General features: G+C 43.0%; 1 protein-coding gene across 2 annotated transcripts in view; it reads right to left on the bottom strand.

The window, feature by feature from the left end:
• The window catches only part of SLC35F1 (solute carrier family 35 member F1), a 386,351-nt gene that overhangs the window by 24,860 nt on the left and 339,541 nt on the right, over positions 1–21,950 (bottom strand). Inside the window, exons 4-8 of one of the 2 annotated variants that reach the window (XM_045865390.3) lie at positions 20,081–20,240; positions 15,265–15,421; positions 13,097–13,149; positions 5,555–5,709; positions 2,424–3,470 (exon numbers count right to left, since the gene is read on the bottom strand). In XM_045865390.3, the coding sequence (XP_045721346.1) occupies positions 3,441–3,470; positions 5,555–5,709; positions 13,097–13,149; positions 15,265–15,421; positions 20,081–20,240 (555 nt within the window). In that variant the 3' untranslated portion in view covers positions 2,424–3,440. Of the gene's footprint in view, positions 1–2,423; positions 3,471–5,554; positions 5,710–13,096; positions 13,150–15,264; positions 15,422–20,080; positions 20,241–21,950 lie in introns of those variants that run through there. The other variant, XM_064598044.1, reaches the window with a different exon arrangement.

Below are 21,950 nucleotides of genomic sequence, written 5' to 3'. Positions count from 1 at the left end.
TTCTCCTCTAGAGCCTCCAGAAGCCACACAGCTCTCCACAATTTTAGCCCAGTGAGACTTCTGACCTCCAATGCTGTAAGATAATAAATTTGTGTTGGTGTAAGTCACTAACTATGTAGTAATTCATTTGAGCAGCCATAGGAATCGAATCCTTTCTATTTCAAAAGTGTCCTGTTTGTACAATAAATATAAGGGGATAGAGTTCATAACTGATCGAGCTTTAACCTTGAAAAGCCAACACACCATCAAATTGTAAAGCTCTCATGGAAATCCCTTCCTGGGTTTGGTTTTGGGGGATCTCTGAGGCCCAATAAAGCTAATTTCTGGGGCGCCTGGGTGGCTCAGTCGTTGGGCATCTGCCTTTGGCTCAGGTCATGATCCCAGGGTCCTGGGATCAAGCCCCACGTTGGGCTCCCTGCTCAGTGGGAAGCCTGCTTCTCCCACTCCCACTCCCCCCTGCTTGTGTTCCCTCTCTCTCTCTCTCTCTGTCAAATAAATAAATAAAAATCTTAAAAAAAAAAAAAAAAGCTAATTTCCTATACCTTCCATGGATTGCTATGGATTTAGTGTTCTGGATTCAATACTGTTGTCGGATAATAAGAACAGAAATATATAACCACTTCTCAAAAGTCTTGTAAAAGAGAGTTTGTGAGAGCACTACACCATGCAGGGCGTCTAATGCAGGATCCAGTCATTTGCCTCCTTGGGACGTGGGGCTTCATTGTCCAGTCAGCACGGCAATCAGCACTCAAAAGAGGCAGAGAAGGTGCAGACAGTGGACTGATGGGTGAGGACGGGAATGGATTTTTTTGCCAAGGGTGGAAAGTGAGAAAAAGCAAATAATCAGTGTTGGGCAGGAGAGGTTCATTTAATCATTTAGTTCTGCCTGGGTAAGCAACATCCGTGAGCAAATAGCCCTCCCCTTTCAACTTGCAGATATTTATAACCCAACCAGAAGGTTATTTAGAGTAAAGGCATCATGATTAAGTGAAGGAATAAACTATACGTGCAGACTGTAGTAAAACCAAATGAGATCTCAGAGGTCCCCGGTCAATCCTCAGTACTGAAGGGGGAGGCCCCTCCACATTGTTCCTCTCACATTCTTGTCCAGCTTCCTCCAGCGAAAAGAACTCCCAAGACAGTCAATTCCACTTTCGGATGACTAAATGCTAACAAGATTTCTTTATAGTTAGCCATAATCTTATAATCTTCACCCTTTGGTCCTAGGTCCACATGCCTGCAGCCGCATAATAGGATCATCTAGGGAGCCTTTAGAAATCTCAAGCCCAGGCTGTACTGCAGACTGCCTAAATCAGAATCAGTGGGAGTGGGACCCAAGCATCAGTATTCTTAAAACTCTCAGGTGATTCCCATGTGCAGCCGAGGTTGAGGGTCACTGGCTTAAACTCTCTTCCCCACTACGCTCTTTACATAGTTAAAGTCACCCTCCCTGAACTGGATTTTCTCTTCCTTAGGCTGTGATTTTCATCCATCCCCTCAGAGCAGGCAATTTGAGGTAACTGGCAATCACTACTGAGCAGCCCTGGACAAGGGCATTGTTGGGGACCACCAGGGAAGACTTGGTGGCCCTGGGGTCCATGATGGGATTTGGCCTGGTTCCTTTCATGTCTTAAAAAGTATAACCAGATTGATAAATTGAACTTCATCAAAATTAAAAACTTTTATGCTTCCAAGGAAACTAACAAGAAAATAAAAAGCAACCACCGAGTGGGAGAAAATATTTACACATCATATATCTGATAGATGTGTACCACCCAGCATATAAAGAAATATTACAATGATTAAAAAACAAATTACCAAATTAAAATGGGCAAGAAATTTAAATAGACATTTCTTCAAAGAAGACACATGAAAATATAACCACCTTTTCCCCATCCCTAAACACACACACACACACACACTCCATCCCCTGACATCACCATTTTTGAATTTTGTAAAATTTGCCATGATTTTTCCATTGACTAGAAACTGCTCATAATGATAAAGGTACCTTCAATAAGCATTATTTAAAAATCAATTTTCTGAGATGGCTCATCTGGCTATAGTGGGAAACCTACAAGCCACTCAGACCCACCCTTCTCCCCAGCTCTAGAGCGCCTCCCATCTCTGGGAAGCCCACCGCCAATTTCAGAGGCAGGCAAGCTGGATTCCAGAAAAAAAATACTGGATTTTCTAAACAATGACTATTTGACTGCAAATTCAAGCACTGCTTGGAAGATTCTTTAAGAAAATAGGCAAAGGGAAGTTGGTTTTTTTTTTTAATTTTTAGATTTGAGTATTTAACTTATTTTTTTGCAGATAATAAATACCATTGTTCATCAAACAATTAAAGAACACTACAAGGCAGTGTTTATTCAAGAACTAAGAGGTGAGGAATCAACTGTAAGTACACTGAGAGTGAAGGGAAAGAAGTAGAGCATTGTCTATATTGTAACATTGGTTACCATGAAATTAACATATATACTATAAAATTGTACCAACGTGTAACAGTACTTATCTGTATTTTCTGACTTTCTCACGATGAGTATGTATTTCTAATAAAAGACAACAGACCACTCTGGAAAGCAGTCTGGCAGTTTCTTATAAAACTAAACATGTTACGACCATATGCCTGGCAATTGGACTCTTGGGTGTTTATTTCAGAGTGAAAACTGTTCATGGAAGAACCTGTACATAAATGTTCAGAGCAGCTTTATTTGTGATAGCCCCCAGTAGAGAAAACCCAGATGTCCTTCACTGAGGGAGTGGTTAAATAAATCGTGGTACATCCGTATCATTGAATAGTGCTCAGCAATAAACAGGAATGGGCCACTGACATACGAAACAATCTGTATGAATCTCTAGAGAATTATGCTGAGTGAAAAAAGTCAAACCCAAAAGATTATATACTGTACATACCATCCTTGAAGTGACAAATTTAGAGAGACGGAGAACAGAAGCGAGGCTTTGCAGCATTACGGAGGTGGGTGAGAGGCAGGTAGGTACGGCTATGAAAGGCAACGTGAGCCCTCATGGGGGTGAACATGCTCTGTGTGCTCATGGCCTCGGTGTTCATATCCTGACGTTGTGCTATAGTTTTGCAAGATGTTACCAATGGGGGAAACTAGGTAAAGGGCAAATGGGGATCTCCCTGTATTATTTCTTAAAACTGCATGTGAATCTATTATTATCTTGAAAGTTTAATTTAAAAAAAGACAATAGGAATCAATTTTAACTAGAGAAAATACTTATTGTGTTGAATCCATTGTTGCATTAAAGAAATCTATCTGTTAGATAGCAACACAATATATATATATATAGTGAAACATTGCTTTAAGAAATAAAAACAGCCATGACACCTCCAATTTTCAGCGAACACAGCCTCCCTTCTGATGGCATGATGAAGGATTACTACATGGCTTCCTCTTCAGCAAACTTCCTTATCCTAAGTAAGTAGTAACCCACAAAGCCTGGGAGGGGAAGATGGATGGCAGAGAGTTAGAACTGACGCTCGTTCACGGGGAGATCCCCAGGTCTAACCAGAAGTCAGTGCAAGCGTAAGGAGAGACACTCCAATAGGAATGGGCGCTCTTCAGGTGTCCCTCCCAGCTGTCAGAGAACATCGGCTTCACAGGGGAGCCTAGTAATAGTGCAGACTTCCCCAGACACATCCCCAGAACCCGGTTCTGTGGCTCAGAGGTGTGGCCCATGCATCTGAAGGGTGAGCCAGTCCCTCTGGGGAAAGGAGCTGCCATGAGGAACGCTGAGGGCCAGACTGGATCTTGGCTGCTCGAGAAGCACCTGCGATCCTCAGTCAGAAAAGGTTCCAGTCATCTTTCCTTAGGGAGGATTCAGGAGATCTGTCTAGTTCAGGAGCTTATCGAAACAACCACAGGAATCACTGCTGGCAATCCAAGTCACACCTGGGAACACACTAGCTGTGGATGCCTGACCGTAGAGTAGAGAAGAAAAATGACAGCCACCGTGCCATACCATAAGATCAGGGCTCTGGAAAAGAGCTGGGTGTGTTGCCGGGGGCTTCTCAGGGAAGCTGGTCCTCCCAGCTGTGCAGCAGGGAGCAATGGGGGAATGTGCTGTGACTTTTCTTTCTGCCCTAGTGAGGACCAGGGTGTGCTCAGGAGATAGAGATGGGACCATCTAGACAAAACCAATCAAAAACGATGTATAAGGCTGTCCAGTCCTACACAGTTTCTTTCAGCTGTCATGTTGGCCACCACACTGGGCACAGGGCTCCTTGTAAAATAGGGACTGGCCACCTTATCCCTGTCTTCTGCCATGGCCATTTTCTCCACCTCTCGTCTTCCAGATCTGCTTCTGGTCATCTCTGCTAACCTCATTTGTGACCGCTTTTCCACCCCTGCCTGCCCTACTTAGTCTGGTTCTTGGCTATGACTTTGGCTTATCCAGTCATATTTCCGATTATTCACTTCCGCTGCTTTGCCTCGGGTCATCTCAAGTACATACTCCCTCTAGCTCCGCACTTCTCAGGGAACCTCCAACCCAGTTTGACCTGGTTGAAGATGCCCTGCCCACCGAGAGGCACCATCAGCTGGCCACACCCGTGGGCTGGTGGTGTTAACTGTAACATCACTGATGAAGCCCTTGGCTAGAAATGGTTGGAATAGTATCTCTTTCTTCTGCCTCTCTTCTTTCCCTGTCCTAGTTTGGTCTTATCTGGTTTGGATATTTCATACTCGTCCTTTTTCACCCTGGTCATAGTCCCCGCTGACCCCTATCTTATAGGACTAGTTAAGGAATGGGAAATGGGTCTCTTCTCCTATACCAATCCTAATCAATTGTTAATGTCTCAAGTCAGTGCGGTGTTTACAAGATGGCATCTGACTTCAGTGAGCTGTAACGGATGAGTCCTGCCTGCCGTGGGTGAGCATGTGGGTCGTCTTGCATTTGAAAAGACTGCTATCTTTAGACCAAACACTTCCTTCTTTTCCTTGGGCTGATATCTGAACTGTAAATGCTTCACAAGTTCTCTGCATTCATTTACTCCAAGCCCTAATCTTTCGGTGAAGAAACAATATTTCGAGTGCATTAGCATTTCCCATTCATGCCTGCTATGAAAATATCTGCAAAACAGAAATTGCAGGCACTGGATCTTTGCTCCAATGAGAATGTACCCTGCGAGTGCCTTTGGTAGAATCCATTTTGTGGTTCTAGTTTGGGAATTGTACAAATCTTCCTAGCTTTAGGTTGGAAAAAGAGTAAGCTTCTGGGGTGAATGGTATCAGAAAAAACTGTCTCCCACCATCCAAAAGCCCTTCCCTTATCTTTTTCCCTTTCAAGGGCCTGTAGTTACTGGTCTCTTGTGACAAAATGTTGCCTCTGTGTTCCAGTGGAAATGTGAATACCCAGATCCCGGGGCCGCGGGGGGTGGGAGGGGGGGACGGCCGGGGTGAGCACACAGAGTTGCACTCCCACTTGTCTACACAAAAGGGGCATTCTACTGCAGGGCATTTCCATTATATGTGATATTTCCAACCAAGTATTATCTTCACAGAGGAGCACTGACTCAACTTACCTTGTAGTGGAAGAGAAACAGTCCGCAGAACAGGCTGTACAAATCTGCTGTGAGCAGGGAGAGGTTGACCGAAGTGGCGCTGGTTTTCTTTATGACGACTGGCATAAAGCTGTAGAGACCAAACATGCAGGCGCTAAAGCCAACGTAGAGCAGTCCTGAGGGGAGAGGAAAGAGAAGTGACTGACAGCCTTCTCCGGGGCCTCTGAGTACCCCAAGCGCGTGGGAGAAGGGGGCCGGCGCGCACCGTTTACCTCGCGCACAAGAGTTTTTCTTCACTCTGCTAACGGATTTTATTAGGGTAACAGACAGCTAAAACATAAAATAAAAAGTAAAAATCTTCTTGTGGAAAATGAACTTTCTGCTTCGCACCACATAGCTGATATTTTGCTTTTTCTGGGAAGGAGTGCCTCTTAGTGGCTAGAGTCCGAATACGGGATCAAGGCTTCTTAATTCTATTTCCAGTGGTGCTGTACTCTACTTTTACTATCTATGTCTTTTAAAGCATTTTTTTAAATCTCTTTTTTGTTTGCAAAATGGGAACAAAACTACTGGGTTCCACGTATTGCTCACAGTGATGAATAACTACATAGTCCTCAGGATGGAAGGGCTAACATATCACAGAGATGTGGACTAAGTCAGAATTGGAATCCTAACTGGGTGGCCTTGGGCAGACCACTTCATTCTCCAAGCACAAGACGACCTGTGAATTTCTTCCAGATTTGTGCATCCTGCTCAGTCCTACACCCCAACAAACAGAGTCCTACTTCCTCATCACCTTCCCTAGCATACTGCGGGTTCTCACACGTAGACTCTACTGTTTTAGAAGTCGTTAGGTAAATGCTTCATAGACCATCAGAGAACTAAGTGTTGTAAAACAGAAAGATTAAGAAAAAAGTCCTTAAAATGCTATATGCTCAGCCTCTCATCCTCTAAAATTCTCTCTCAATATAACTAGATCTACGATTGCTAGTACTAATTCCATAAGTACATAATTTTGCTGGGTCCCAAGCAGGAGTTTATGGCTAAATGCAGAATTTGGTTTACCTTTTACTAGGTTGAGATACAATACAAATGTACAAAAATAATGCTCATTCTCTACCTTGAAAAAATAAAGCAAAGAATAAGCATAAGTAATATAATGCAGTGGATCTTTGGGCATTTTAATATAATAAAAGCATCCAACCTTTCCAAAGGAATCCTTGAGTAAATGTGTCCGGTGTGGGCTATGGGATGATTGCTTCTTCTGAATCCTGTGAATTGGGGAGGATTTGGTAGGTACTGGACACCTAGTCCTTTGACTATGAATACTAGTGATTCCTCCGAAGAGAAATTTGGTTTTCCCATATGAAAAGTATATAAGGGCATAAATCATCATCCTATACACTTCTGATTCTCAGTTTAAGGAAAGCCACGTCAAATCTATATGAAAAGATTGTTCTGAACATTAAGTAAGCAAACTTAGTACAACAGCCCCCTCTAGTGTGGTGGAAATGCCCTAAGAGGAAACTGGAAGAACCACTTCCCATGCTCGGTCAAGTACAAGTCCTCTTGTGGATATTCTGCCATAGTAATATCAGATAGCTTCTGACTCCATCACAAGTTCTAATGCCCTAAAAACAGTCAATTCTCCTGTAATTGGGTTTCATGCTACTTATAATTCATTTTCTTTTTAACCAAGTTACTAAAAGTGCAATACTAAATAATTTATGATCAATGCAGGAAAAGACATAAAATTAATTCAGTATTCCTTCAAAAAATCTGGGATTTAAAAGACAAAGAACAAGCTATATCCTTAAATTAATCTACTAAAACTCCACTAAAAATCAAACTTGGTCAGAACATAGTCCAGGCACCAGAGCCTTTTTTTTTTTAATTGCATCACTGATTTAGATTAAATATGATTGAGTTTGAAAGCTCCAGAATCCTACCCTTCCATCACCTTACCTGGCACACTGTAGACTCTCACATGTGGGATCTGACATTTTATATTCACTCAATTATTCAACCACGTATTCCCTGAGGACCTACTCTACCCTCAGCTAGCAAAGCAATGGAAAACAGAATAGAGGAGGACCTTAGGGTTGCTTTAATGCTAAGACGGGGAAAAGAATGTTCGTTTTAGGGAATGGCAGGGGGCTTGCTTCATTAAGGGTGACTAGCTAATGCTTCTTTGTGCAAGTGGCATCTCCTCTGAATGCTGAAGGACTGAAAAGAGATGGTCAGGGAGGAGCCAGGGCAAGAACATTTTAGGCAAGGAGATCTGCAAATGAAAAACCCTGATGACAGGGTCTCATGTGTTCCTGGAGCTGCCAGGGGCCAGGACATCTGTGCAGAATGAACAGAATGGGGCAGTGGGAAGGGATGAGGGTGGAAAATTAGGCAGAGGATGGATTATGCAGGGCTGTGTAGGTCTAGGAAGGAAATCAACATCTTGTTCTAGTTGTAAGAGGAAGCCATTGAGGAGCTGGTGGCCGGTGGCTAACACTGGACCCACATCCTTACATGAGGACTCTGGCTGCTATGCCAAGAAGGGATGGCAGACCAGCGAGAAGGGCAGTGTCCTAGTCCAGGCAAGAGAGACTCGTGGCTCTGCTTGGGATGGCAGTGGAGATGGAGGAGAGTGGCTGGGTCTGGGGGCACTCAGCAAGCCCTGATGATAGACTGGAGAAAGGGGCCAGCAACGATACCCATGGGTTCTCATGAGTTACTGGTTAGTTTAGAAACTGGGTGAATTACAGTGCCATTTACTGAGATGCAGAGAACGGAGAGAGGACAGGTTTTCAGGGGAAATAAAAAGCTCTGTGTTGCACATGTTAGTTTTAGATGCTCACGCATCACCCAAGAGGATCTGTCCAGTGAGGAGCTGGATATATAATTAGCAGGCTCAGAGAAGCGGTGACCGTCTGACTGGTGAGCCACGGAGAGGAGAGAACTAGATCCACCGCAGAGTTTCGCTCTACTCATCAGGAGACGTCAGGGTGCTTCAACCTTAAACACTCTAAGCCTATTTTTAAAAACTGCAGGAATTAAATTTAGGGGGACAGGGATGGAATATCTGCGCCATCACAGTTCACCGCTTTGCTAGGTCAACCAATGTTTTTGCGTGGGAACATCCTGTTTTTCGAGCAGAGCATAGTCAGCCACATGAACTCATGACCACACTGAAATGGGGAGGCAGTGTTGGTGCAATTTGCTGACGTGCTGTTCGGAGGTGGACATGAGCTAGTTCGTGGATGTTCGCAATAAATCTGAAGACTCAATGGGCTCTCCATGCGGGGTTTTCAGTCAAACAATCCATGTGATCAAACAAATGAACAGAGTAAGTTTTTGACTGACAGCTATATAATGGCTGCAACAACTACCTTTATAGACAAGGTATGTGTGTAGCCATTTCTTCTTTGCAATGCTTTCTCTCTCACAAAAGATAGCATTTGGTAGCTGTTGTCCTCATGCACTAAAGAGATTTAAGTTAAAGAAGTGAGAAAGAGGGGCGCCTGGGTGGCTCAGTCGGTTAAGCGTCTGCCTTCGGCTCAGGTCATGATCCCAGGGTCCTGGGATCGAGCCCCGCATCGGACTCCCTGCTCAGCGGGAAGCCTGCTTCTCCCTCTCCCACTCCCCCTGCTTGTGTTCCCTCTCTCACTGTCTCTCTCTCTCTGTCAAATAAATAAATAAAAATCTTTAAAAAAAAAAAAAAAGAAGTGAGAAAGAATACTATCAGTTCATATCGATTGTGTGCTCGCTACGTGCCATGGACTTTAGATGCATTAACTAATATCTACAACCATAGAACACCATAACTATTGTTACCCTTTTTATACAGGGAAGGAAACAGGCTAATAGAGTGTATCAGTTAAGAAATAGTCCATACCACAGGTTGAATAGGGGATATTTAATATGGGGCACAAGTCACAAAGGTGCTTGAGTGGGGGATAAGGGGAAAAGGGATGATGAGGCACCCCAGAGATTAGCAATAGCAGGAAGTTATTCACACTCCTGGAACTAGAGAGAGCCAGGGAGGAGGCCATGTTCCCAGGGGTCCGAAGGGGAAAGCCCAACAAAGGTACAATCAATCACTTAGAGGGCACGCAACCATTTCTAGAGACCTGACCCCGAACAGAGAGAAACAGGGAGACACACCCTGGTTTCTTTCTTCCTCCCATCCTCCAGTCTCCTACTGTCTCCCATTGGCCAAATCTAGTTGGAAGCCCCTTAACAGGACAGCCTGGAAAGTATAGTTTGCATGAGTCAGCCTCTGAAATGCAGAGCGGAGGAAGGGTAAGAAACAGACAGATCTGTGAATAAACAGGAAAAACCAGCATACAGAGGTTGAGTAACTTGCCCTCAGGACACAGGCTGCCAGACTTTAAATTCTGAGCACATACCACCAATCTATATTGCTTAATTATTATGAAGAGAAGCAGGGCTTTGATGGAGCAGCCGATGTGATTCTAATGAGCATCTCATTTTATATATAATATATATATGACAAATACATGATGTATGACTTATGATATACATTTAGATATGATAGATATGATATACACGTGTGTCCGTGTACGCTGAATATGTTTTATCTCATCCCTTTGTGATCCCACTGATGCTCTTTCACTTTCCTTTGAATATACTAGATTTTTAAAACATTATTTTTAATTCTTAAAGATGGCTTCTTAGCCCATATGCATCAGGCTAAGTCGGCCAAGGGCCTGAGGTGGGCGGGGCTTGTTCAGAGAGAGCACATCCGTACCCATCCCCGCCCCCCCACAGGCAGCCGTGCGCCTCCTTGGTGACCTCACCTCCCCAGGCCTCTGATTCAGCCTTGGGAAAAAGGGTGCGTTCTTAATTATACTTAAGGTCCTTCCTGCTCTGTCGTCCCATTACTCCATCTGCGGGGAAAGATCAAATCTCTTATTTTGGCCTCCAGGAGAAAACCCAAACCAAAATGAGCATCCCCCACAAGGGCCGAGAAGAGCCCCCTGCATACCACAACCCTGTGCTTGATGGTCCACAGCTCACTTTTTCTTTCCTTTGAGTTTGGCTCTCACATCAGTTTGTATTTGTTCACACGTCCTTTAACACAATATGGTAAATGGGATAAAGGCAATGTTGAAGCCATTAATTAGATTTCTGATGGTGATTTGAACACACCTGCTCCACAGGACATTTGAGCTCTGTTAGGTTGTACATTTTACTCGAATTTAACAATTACATAACCAGACCCAGGCTCTCTGTTGGGTAGGGTAAAACAAAGAAATGAAGCACACAAAAATAAAGGTGGCCTTCTTGCTTTGAATTACTCTCTAGATCTTGCAAGTGTTATAGGAAAATAATGGAATCTGTTTTAAAAAATGCCTTCCAAGCGCGGAATAAATACATTTATTATCCCACTTGCTCCGTAGAAAAAAAATCTTTTTACTTTGATAAAATGTCAACCACATGAGCTGTCCAAGAGACCGTGTGAGGGGGATTGCTGATGTGGAGAAAGGGGAGGCAGAGAAACGCTTTGACAGATGGTGGGAGATGAAGAGTCTTAGATTTGGGTCTCTTAACTAAGACGCTGTGAGCTTTCCACCAGACACAGCGATCGGAGCTCGGCACTCTTGGGTGACTTCCCAAGGAGTGCAGGGATGCTAGAGAGGATGCTGACTCCCACCTGATATCTCCTTGCCTCTCGGTCCCCAGAAAGAAAGAGCACCATCAAGGCTAGACCTCCCGCTATTGCCCCACCACTTCCCTGTTGTCTGTATTTTGAAAGATGAGAGAGGGCAGAACAGGCCCCATCCCCTTTGCTTGCCATTCACTCATTCACTCATTTAGTAAACACTTATTCACTGATGTTATATGCCCAGAACTGAGCTAAACGATGACACTGTGTAGTTGGTCGGGATGAGGTAACGAGGACAGAGGTAGCCCTCGTGTAAAAAATCTTAAATCTAACCCTATCAACGCTTTGGAAAGAAAAGGATGAATATCTGGCTTCCTTTCTTGCCCATTTCAACCTCATTTCCAACCGGGAATTAAACTGATGGCTCTATAATGTATTCCTTTTATACCACCTTCCATCAGCTTGGACTACAGGGGACTGACAGTTTAATGACAATAGGAGAGTTAAGAGTAAAACTACCTTTTGACGCCACATTTAATTAACACTGAATTAGAATAGAAACTCGGTGGACATGCACATGACATCCATATCATTAGAGGACAAATTATTTTCGATCATTGCTGTGACTATTACTATGAATGAACTTATACCACTGCGGGTGAAGTGTTACCAAGTATGGGTCACATTTTGTTTCCTGGCTCCGAGAGTCCCAAAGGCAAAGGCATCTGTAACCTGCAGCTGGTTTCCTTTCCCGGCTGCCCCTCCCCTCCACCCCGCACCCCCTCCTCTGGTGATTTTCATTTAATGGCAACATTCTATAGCAAAACTCAAAAGAAAATAAATGGCAGGATTCTGTGACAGACACAAGAGCTGGTCAGCCCTTGAAGTCACTGCGATAACCCCCAGGGAGAGTGATGCCCGATTCTGTAGCTGGCTGGGTGCCTTCAGAGGGGATTAAGTCAGCAGCAAGCTGGCCTTGGATGCTTCCAGGTCGGGGGTAGGTAAAGTGGTGCCGGGAAGCTTACGTCATTGCTGTCCTTGCGGGTGGAAGCAGAACTTGACTGAAGCCGTCAATCTCATCAAAACTCACATAAGCTGGAGGTGGGTCCAGCAGCCAGCTTCACTGTGGGCGATCTGGCTTCGCCTCGCACCCACATTCACAGTGCGAGCATTTTCCAAGCACCCTTATAAGCCAAGCCCTGCGCTCACTGCTGGCCCCCATGCGTCTTGGTATAGACACTGCAGGGATATCTAGGCAGAAGGTTTTAAATGCGATTTCCTTTTAGGGCTTGCGTGTGATCATTATAGCAATCACCCAGGATCTTAAATCCTTCTCCTTTTTTTTTTTTTTAAGAGAAAAGTGATTTTTGAAACAGGTGGAATCTGAGATACCCTGGATGACTATTAACTAGCTCAAAGCGTGTCTGGTATTTTCCACCAAGTCCACTTGGAGATCAATTAACCATTTCTTATGTGTGAAGTCCTCCTTTCTGAAAAGGTTTTTATGGGCTCAAAACTCCCATTACATTGTTTTCTTTAATGTCTTTTTGTTCATTTTCTCCCCCTTTACTAAAGTGCCACTTTTTAATGATCACATTGGTTTTGTGTTTCTTGGCTAGAGAAAATTGCTGTCATTTAGGTCCCACCACTGCCTCTGGGCATTTTTTCTTTCTGGTTGGTCTTTAACCTAATAACATACTTCTGTGTCTACACTAATGGCATCTTGATGATGATAATGGGCAGAAGCTCAAGTAGGAAACATTATGAATCACACAGTTTAGTCTCTCACTGTGTACAAGAATTCCTAAAATGACAAGGGATTTCATTTTCCTTTGTCCTCTGCGTTCTGAATCCTTTCATGGTTCGTGCCCCATGCCCACACGTATCACTCTTCAAACATATCCCTAAAAACAGCATTTTTAGGTGAGCAAACTCCTTACCTATTTGCCAATCCCAGGGCACCTTTAACAGCTCCTTGTGCTCCATTATGGCTCTGCAAATTCAAAGAAAGCGGACCTGATGAGCAAGATTATAATGCGTCCTACTTCTTTTTTCATTTACCAGATTTATACAAGTCATGAAACAACCAGCCACATTGCAAAGATAACCTTGGGCCAGGGACAGGGAAGTCTACTCTGGCAGCCTGAGGTTTCCCCTGAAGGTGTGGCCAGCAGAGGTGAGGATGTGTCAGGGGCGTGGTGGCGCTCCAACCTTCCACTGGCCTTTTCCCCAGAGTCAGCCTGCGGCCTTGATTTCTTCTTGCTTAGATGCGTTCCGAAAAGCCAATGGTGAGGTATGGAAAATTTCTGTGCTTGCAGGTTTAACCAGGTTTGTTGTTGTAGGTTTTTTTTTTTTTTTTTTTTTTTAAGTCAGTTTTCTGATTGAGGATTCTCTAGGGCAGTGGTTCTCAAACCCTACGGTACAAAAAAGCCATCTGGAAAGCCTGTTGAAACCGTTTCTCGTGTCCCATCCCATGGTTCAGCAGATCTGGATGGGGCCCATAGATGTGCATCTCTGGAAAGTTCTCCTGCGGTGCCAGGTGCTGCTGGCCAGAGAAACATGCTTTGAGAACCACGGCTCTAAGAGGACCCGGAGGGGAAACTGGCCCCGCTCCACCAGAAATATGTTGGTAGTGGCGTACCCTCAATGCACCCCATTTGCCATACACAGCCACGGGCCACTTCCATTATTTTGACAGCAGTGGCACTGAGGGGCTCCGTTAGCTCGAATGGACTGTAACTGAAGCAAATGAGTACTGGATATCTGATGATGTTTTTTGGATTCAGGAATAATAATCCATAAAATGAGCCATCTATCTACAAAATGTTGGTCATGAATAGTTGAACCAGGCAATTTCTTTCCCTCTCACAAAGCTGAAGCACCAAATTTAGGAGCTTTAAAGTGTCATCCCACTTTCAAAATGAATCAAAAATAAATCCTTTTCAAAGTCTTTCCCCATCTTCGTGCCTCGTTTGCTATGGAGCTTTTCCCCTGTATCTCGGGATACCAAAATTTGGAGGATTCTTGGAAACAGCCTACTGGCAAAACATGTTTAAGGTGGGGCGCCTGGGTGGCTCAGTCGTTAAGTGTCTGCCTTCGGCTCAGGTCATGATCCCAGGGTCCTGGGATCGAGCCCCGCATGAGGTTCCCTGCTCAGCAGGGAGTCTGCTTCTCCCTCTGCCCCTCACCCCGCTCTCATGCTCTCTCTCTCTCACTCTCTCTCTCAAATAAATAAAATCTTAAAAAAAAAAAAAACATGTTTAAGGTGATGCCAAAATATCTTCCATAAATAATTTCAGATACTGAACCAAAACAATTACAAAGCACCTGCCTTGCAGAAAGGGATTTGGTGAAATTAGAATTACTTGCTTTGTAGAAAAGGATTTGGTGAAATTAGACTGGGGACCGTACCATCATTCTTCACCCCTCACGTGAAACTAAAACATATGGTCTTTATTGATGGAAAAGTATGCTTTGTCTGACACTTATTCTCACTACAATTCTGAGGCACTAGTCAGTGATGACTTATATGCTCCAATGCAGGATTATTGCAAAATTGGTGTTTTGGACTTTCTGATGCTTGGTGAATGTCTGTGTTTCATCTTCATCTGTTTAAGGAAAAGAGGAACACCAAACTTCTAATTGATGAATTTGAAATATGGTTCCTTCAGGCAAATCCATGGGCAATAAAAGAGTAAACTTAGGAAAGGACCAACTTAAACTATAAGTTTTCTAGTAGGAGTTGTCACTAGTAAATAGGTGTCCCTTTTCAAAAGTGCATCAAATCATGGCATTTACACTTTGTTATTCTACTTCTCTAAGTAAAACCACTGGCTGCCTTAGGAGAATCAATGTACTTCTACTGTTTTCTTGTAAATTGTGTTCAAAGTCCACTAGGTGGTTTTCTAATCATTGATAATAAACTTCTTTAGTTTTGAAGAAATTTACTAAGAAAGATACTGAGTTTTCAGGTTTCATGGAGGAGGTTAGTGAAAGGTTTCCAGCCTTGATTTTTATAAAATAAAGAGACCCACTGTACCTTAATGAAAATAATTAGAATAAGCCCCAAGAGTCTCTACTGTCTGAATTTCTTATTATTTTTACTCACAATTGAATTCCACTGAAAAAAGCCCCGAAGAGTCCAATCATCCCCAGAAATTCCACTCGACTCAGGGTTCGGATGATGTATTCTTCCCAGACGTTGGAGATCCCGTATAACGTGGCTCCTCCTAAGACCAGAAGGTCCCCTACCAGCTTATTTTCTCCTAGGAACCAAAAACACAAATGCAGCTTCATTAAAATTTCCTTAATGAGAATCTGGCACCAGCAAATTGACGTTCCTTTGTCTATTCTATTCTGATGTTTTTACAGAAGTCCAGTAATTTGCCAACCGGAGATCCAGTCAAGTGTGTTTACCTGCACTCTGGATATGTTCTGGTATAAAAAGGCTGCCTGTGTCTGCCCAACCAGAAGTCTTCCTTTACCCAAAAAAGGGACCAGTTGCTTCTAGGTTGCATCATCTCTACAAAGCCCCGTGTCTTCTGTCTATATATATGTCTAGGAATATATGCTAATCCATGTACTTGTTCTATCTGCTGTGGGGTGCTTTCCAACAGTTTAAGAAGGCATGGTGTAGAATAAACAGAATCAGTCTGAATTTCCACCCTCTGCTCTACAGGGAGAGAAGCTATAACAGAAGCAGTCGAGACTCTTTATCTTGACTATGGGCAAAATGTGTCCTTGCTTAGAAAACGAGAGTGAAAGGGATTATGGGTTGAAACTTTCAACTCCCCTAAAGTAAGTAATGTAAGAGTGAAAATATAGGCAATTCACTATTACATTAATATTTCCTTTTATTTTCATAAAAATATCTATTTGTTTTAAAATCAGTTTTGGCTGGTTTGGGTTTGTCCAATTTTTAATAAGTGCTGCACCCAGCTATTTCCTATAATTAGGCAAATTCCACTCTAGGAAGTGTGAAGCCAGGGAGGGAGAGTGGAAGTTAGCAGCCCATGTGGGCTTGTACCCAAGTAGTCTCCCGCTCTGTCCTGTACAGCTCAGCACATGGGAGCGTGGCAGGCATGCAGCTCTGGGGCACGAGAGAGGCCAAATGGGAAGGGTGCTCTCTCCAGCATGATTCTAGGGCAAGGGCTCATACCTTAGAGTGGACTTGGATTCCCAGATTGGCCGGAACAATCTAAAACCATAGAACCAGAGTCTCAGCGTTCATTTGGGAACACTGAGCTTTCTCTGGGAGATGACTTCACATAAAAGAATCTGGGCTGGGCTTGGGGAAAGACCTCTCATTCATGCCTCTGTGGTCACCTTGGGAGAGTCTATATTTACAGGTTCCTCTTGAACAATGCAGGGGTTAGGGGTGCTGACCCCCATGCAGCCAAAAATCTGCATATAAATTTTGACTCCCCAAAGACTTAACTACTAATAGCCTGCTGCTGACCAGAAGTCTTTTTTTTTTTTTAAAGATTTTATTTATTTTTTTGAGACCGAGAGAATGAGAGAGACAGAGAGCACATGAGAGGGGGGAGGGTCAGAGGGAGAAGCAGACTCCCCGCCGAGCAGGGAGCCCGATGCGGGACTCGATCCAGGGACTCCAGGATCATGACCTGAGCCGAAGGCAGTCGCTTAACCAACTGAGCCACCCAGGCGCCCTGACCAGAAGTCTTACCAATAATATAACCAATTAACACATATTTTGTATGTTATATGTATTATACACTGTATTCTTACAATAAAGTAAGCTAGAGAAAAGAAAATGTTAAGAAAATCAAGAGGATGAGAAAATACATTTACAGTACCGTACTGTATTTATTAAAAAAAAAATCCATGTATAAGTGGGCCTGTGCATTCCAAAAGCATGCTGTTCAAGGGCTTGCACACGCCTCTGATCTCCCTTAGCCTTGATTTTTTCAGCTGCAAAAGTGAGAATGAGAGAACTTTCTTTGCATAGTTAGGAGGATTAAATGAGATAATGCACGGGAAAGTGCTTGGCACCAAAAAAATGGCCACTCTTTTTTTTTTTATTGTGTTTAATTAAAATGTTCCTCCTTGAAAATGTTTTCTCTTCCTTGAAATAACTATAAAATTATGTCTAATAATAAGAAAAAATGTTGTTATAGGTATCTAACACTTTAATAAATGAACTGTAAGGTGCAATAAATGTATTTTAGTAGAAAAACGATATTGTGGAGAGCAAGAAATCGATTTTATAATAAGGAGCTGTTTTAACTGAGTTTTATCTTAGTCTTAGGGCTCTCTACCCTTCCCCTCCCACTTCGTACAGCACAGTCCACAGGCTCTGAGGTAGAGCCTCCCGGGCCACGGACTGCGGATGATTTCTCTCCACTTCTGTCTGCGGTGGGCAAAGCTAATGGCAAAGTTTCATCAGAAGCACAACTCCTGATACGGACATTTCGTATCTGGAGAGCCTACTGCCATCTGTGACGTTTCCTTTAGCAAGGCTTAAATCAAAATGAGGAAGAAACATTCTAGCAAGAATTAGAGCAATTACTTTAATTATAATGAAGTTAGAGTAACTTTGAACAGACCATTACCATTGTGCTTGAGGTAAGAATTTTCAAAATCCCAAGCTATGGTGAACCGTGGATTAAGCAATATAAAAAGGATCAAGTCAGACAGTCTCTTTTCCTATGAAAAGCTCTTGATTGGGTGATGACAATTTATATTGAGTTGAATGCCTGACTGAAGTTCTGGTGAGTGACTGAAGTATTTTAGAAAAGTTCTGTCCCTGGCTAAGTAATAACATTGAACCAATTCTACCGTAAAGGTGAAAACAAATGGAATATTTTGCATAATGATGCATGCCAATTTTAAGATTATATTGTCCTTAAAACCAGAGTGGTTTTTTTTTTCTTTTTTCAAACATTTTATATGACAGCTTAAATTGCTACGTAATTTATCTTGCTTAATTTATTTTGTAAAATAAGCCCTTGCATTCTATATTTGGTTGCCTTTAGAACATCATACCATGTCCTTGGGCACCATTACTCTCACATGGAAGATACTCCATGATGATAAATTTTAACTGTTAACACAAAGACTTCATATGTCACAAAAAGGATGGTGCTGTGAGTCTTAAACAGATAAAATCCACTCTAGTATGTTTGAGCTTCTCTGTATTGTTTTTAAAAATTACTACTTTTGGAAGACCCTCAAATGGACTTACTTTCTTTTCTTTAATAGTATTACTCCTCTCCTAATACTGCATTTGAAATCAAGAAAACATTTCTTCCCCCCAGAAGTAGTGAATACAGTCTAGTGGAATCAATTCAATTTAGCTTAACATTCTGAGCTTAAACATTCAGATTATCAGGGCAATTGTCTTCCTTGACTAGGAAATGCAAGGTGACGGATGGTGGTGAATGGCTAAGGCTCAGCAAAGCAGAATTTTCATAAAGAAGGGCACATGCTTCTGCTTAGTCTATGTTCACATCCTTCAAGTAAAGCTGAGAAAGTGTAATTAAATTATGACTTTAGAACCACTAGCCACATTGTATCAGACAAAAAAACTACATGATTGGTCCAAAGAGATTATCCATATCAGGATCACTATGGGTATACAGTGTAAAACTGGCCCTTTCATATGACATCTATTGATATCTCATGGAACCAGTGTTTCATAGAAGAGAATTTGGGAGAAGCTGGAGTGTGTATTTTTAGTCTATCTGTTGAGGTAGGATTGATTATGTTGTGTAGGCAGTGGGTTTGTGAGGGCCGAGGCTGTCTCTCTTTTGCTCTGTGTTGTATCTTTAGCTCCCAGAGATGTGGGAGAGGGAAGGAAACCTGCCCCAGAGTTCAAGAGCCTTGGCTTCTATTCCAGACCCTGCTCTTGTAGCTCTGTGACCTTGGGAACTCACTGGGCTTCCCTGTATCTTAGTGTTCTTGTGGGTCACATGTAAAGTTGCTGAACAAGGTCTGTTTCAGCTACGATGTTCTACGATGCAACTTAGAAAGATAAATTGTATTTATTTCAGGTACTTCATACAACCTAGTCTCATTATGACAAATGTCCCAATTTTGACTATCATCTAATTCCCTAGAAGGAAGGTCAAGTCCAAGAACTATAGAAATGGGAATATTTTCTATCCCATTCCTTATATTAAAAAAGGAAGTAATTTTTTTCTGTTCTCCAAAACCCCTATGTAACATAAGAATTTTTGTACATTTTCAAGAACAGCAAGGCTTAAAAAAGGATTCTCTGGAAACCATCCTGAGTCAGGGATCCCCATCAGATTCATAGCAATTTGATGAGTAAATCTTGCAGGTCTACAAGCTGTGATTGATAACCATAAATCCTTCCCAGCAAAAAAATAAACAAAACAAAACAAAACAAAAACCATGCACAAGGAGACTAAACTTAGCTCCCCCCCATAAAAATATTAAGTGTTCCCAATCTAGTCTTCAAACTTCAAATATCCACTCTTAGCTTATACACCAACCTCCACCCAGTGGTCTGAAAGCTCAGTCTTTCTCTGACTTGAGAAAGAGTTGGAGGGGGAGGGGGAGGTGTGGGGAAGGCCCTTGCGGTTTAGGAGAGGACCACTGACTGACACCATGTCTAACCAGCTGGTTTGAGCCAGGCAGCAATGGCCTCTAAAATATCTTCCGAGTGGGTCCTAACCCCTAGTTTTAAACACCATCTGAATGTTTCTGAATACATGTAGATAGGGCAGAAAATTTGTATTTTGCCTCCTTCATTCACTCAAGAAACATGGATTAAGCACCTCCCATGTGCCACTGTTCAAGGTGTTGAGGAACAAACATGAGTAAGACACAGACACCGGGAAGACCAGGTTCCTTGTTTCTACCCCACCATGAACATGTCCGTGTCTTGCCTTGGCCTCACGCATACAGGCACATAATGTGGTGAACACCTAGGGACTCACCTGCTCCCTGATGTCTTCCCACAAGGACATCCGCTCCTGCCATGCAGCCCATTCCCAGGATGCAGACCACGATGCCGAGGAAATGTACAGCTTTGTACCGGATCAGCAGGAAGAACCAGGAGAGCAAAATCACCACTGGGATCACAAAGCAGTCCAAGAGCTATAGGGAAGGAGGGAGGTAAGCAACAGGAAGTTCAGGGGGAAGCTTCCCATGTAATAAAAAAAAAATAACAGCCCTATAGAGAAGGTATTTCCCTTGAACCTGAGTGTCTGTGTAGACCCAGAACTGATTCAGTTAAACAGACTGAAACAAGCACAAACTAACTTTACTTAAACATCTTCCAAGCTTTGAGGGAAAGGGCAAAAGGCCAATGGATAAGACAGGCTGGTGGTGAAGGGTCTCCTGCCTCGACTGGATTGGGGCAGCTCTCCCTCCCATCTTTCTCAGTGCCCAGACTCCCCCAGAACACCTCACATGAGAGGAGAATACGCTGAGCCATTTTAGATGGTTCCTCTATTTTAGGAGTAAATCTGGGGATGGGAGGTGAGGAGGCAGAGGTCTTACCATGTTTTATAAATTATTATCATTTAGACAAAAGTTGAACTTAATTTCTCCCAGATAACTGTCTCCTTACTATTTGTAAATATATTTGCTCTATATATAAACACAAATATGACTCTCAAGTTTACAATACTTCAAAAATTACTGGTGTAATAAAGAGTAAAGAGAGAGAGGGAAGAATAAAGAGTATAGAAAAAAAAAACCCCTTGATTTCACTTCTTACATATTTTATGCTAATCCTGAGATTCCATCTGACATGGAAGCCCCAGGAGTTGGTAGAGAGTTGGCCCCAATCATGTAGCAAGTCAACGTGGTGAAGTGAGGATCCCCTTGTGCCTGGAGTCAGAAGATTTGAATTTGAGTACCAGATCCTTACTTACAGCAGTGTGACCATAGGCAAATCACTAACTCAGGAAGCCTCAATTTCCTGCTAGTATAATGAAGATAATAACTCACTGACTTCCTCCAATGTTCACTGAGAAGCTTAGACATAATACATGAGAAAACATTTTATAAATTACAAGGGTCTCAATGCTGGTCTATAACCGTGCTTCCAAACACATGTTCTGGGCCCCACAGAGCAAGTTGTTTCTACTACACCCTAGTAAGACACAGTGACCTTTGGATACTCCATGTGAGGCAGGGTCTCCACTGGACAAACTATGTCCCACAGGACTTCAGACTCCATGTACTGAATGAGAAACTGGTGATCCTGTCCCATTGCCCAGTACCACTCCTCTGCTAGAATCCTAAACAAGTGACTTCACCACCCAGAAGTCAGATGCAGGGCAGTGATCCCTGTACTCCTCCACTCTTACTGCCTATATCCTGTCGGTCACCAAGTTCTGACAATTCCATCTTCTAAACATCTCAAATCCATTCATGACACCCTCTCCCATTTTTGCCACCTGGACTAAACTGGCATCCTATCCTACATGGAATAAGCCTTTCTTTCCTGCCCTAGGGTCTTCAATCATGCATCCCCCTCCATCTGGAATGCCCCACCTGAATTCCTGACCTCCTGCCTCCTTTTCCTTCAGGCCTGCACTTATATACTGGCTTCTCAAGGAAGCCTCTTGGGTTCCCAGGCTACGTCAGGTCCATCGATGCTTTCCTTGTGTCCTGTGTCCTTTATAGTGTTAATTGCAACAATATGTAATGAGTACAGAATTACTGGCACAATGTCTGACATCCCCATGTGTCCAGAGGTCTGTGAGAGCAGGACTACATTCTCAGTACCCACACCCTGCTGTGTTCATGAGAAGTATCCCAATGATAGTGATTGAAAAAGTACATACAGGATTTTTA

This window comes from Mirounga angustirostris, unplaced genomic scaffold, assembly GCF_029215605.1.
Source record: "Mirounga angustirostris isolate CCGP_5_RB_7025 unplaced genomic scaffold, mMirAng1.0.hap1 SCAF_8, whole genome shotgun sequence".
Taxonomy (NCBI): domain Eukaryota; kingdom Metazoa; phylum Chordata; class Mammalia; order Carnivora; family Phocidae; genus Mirounga; species Mirounga angustirostris.
This window is presented reverse-complemented; position numbering and strand designations above follow the sequence as displayed.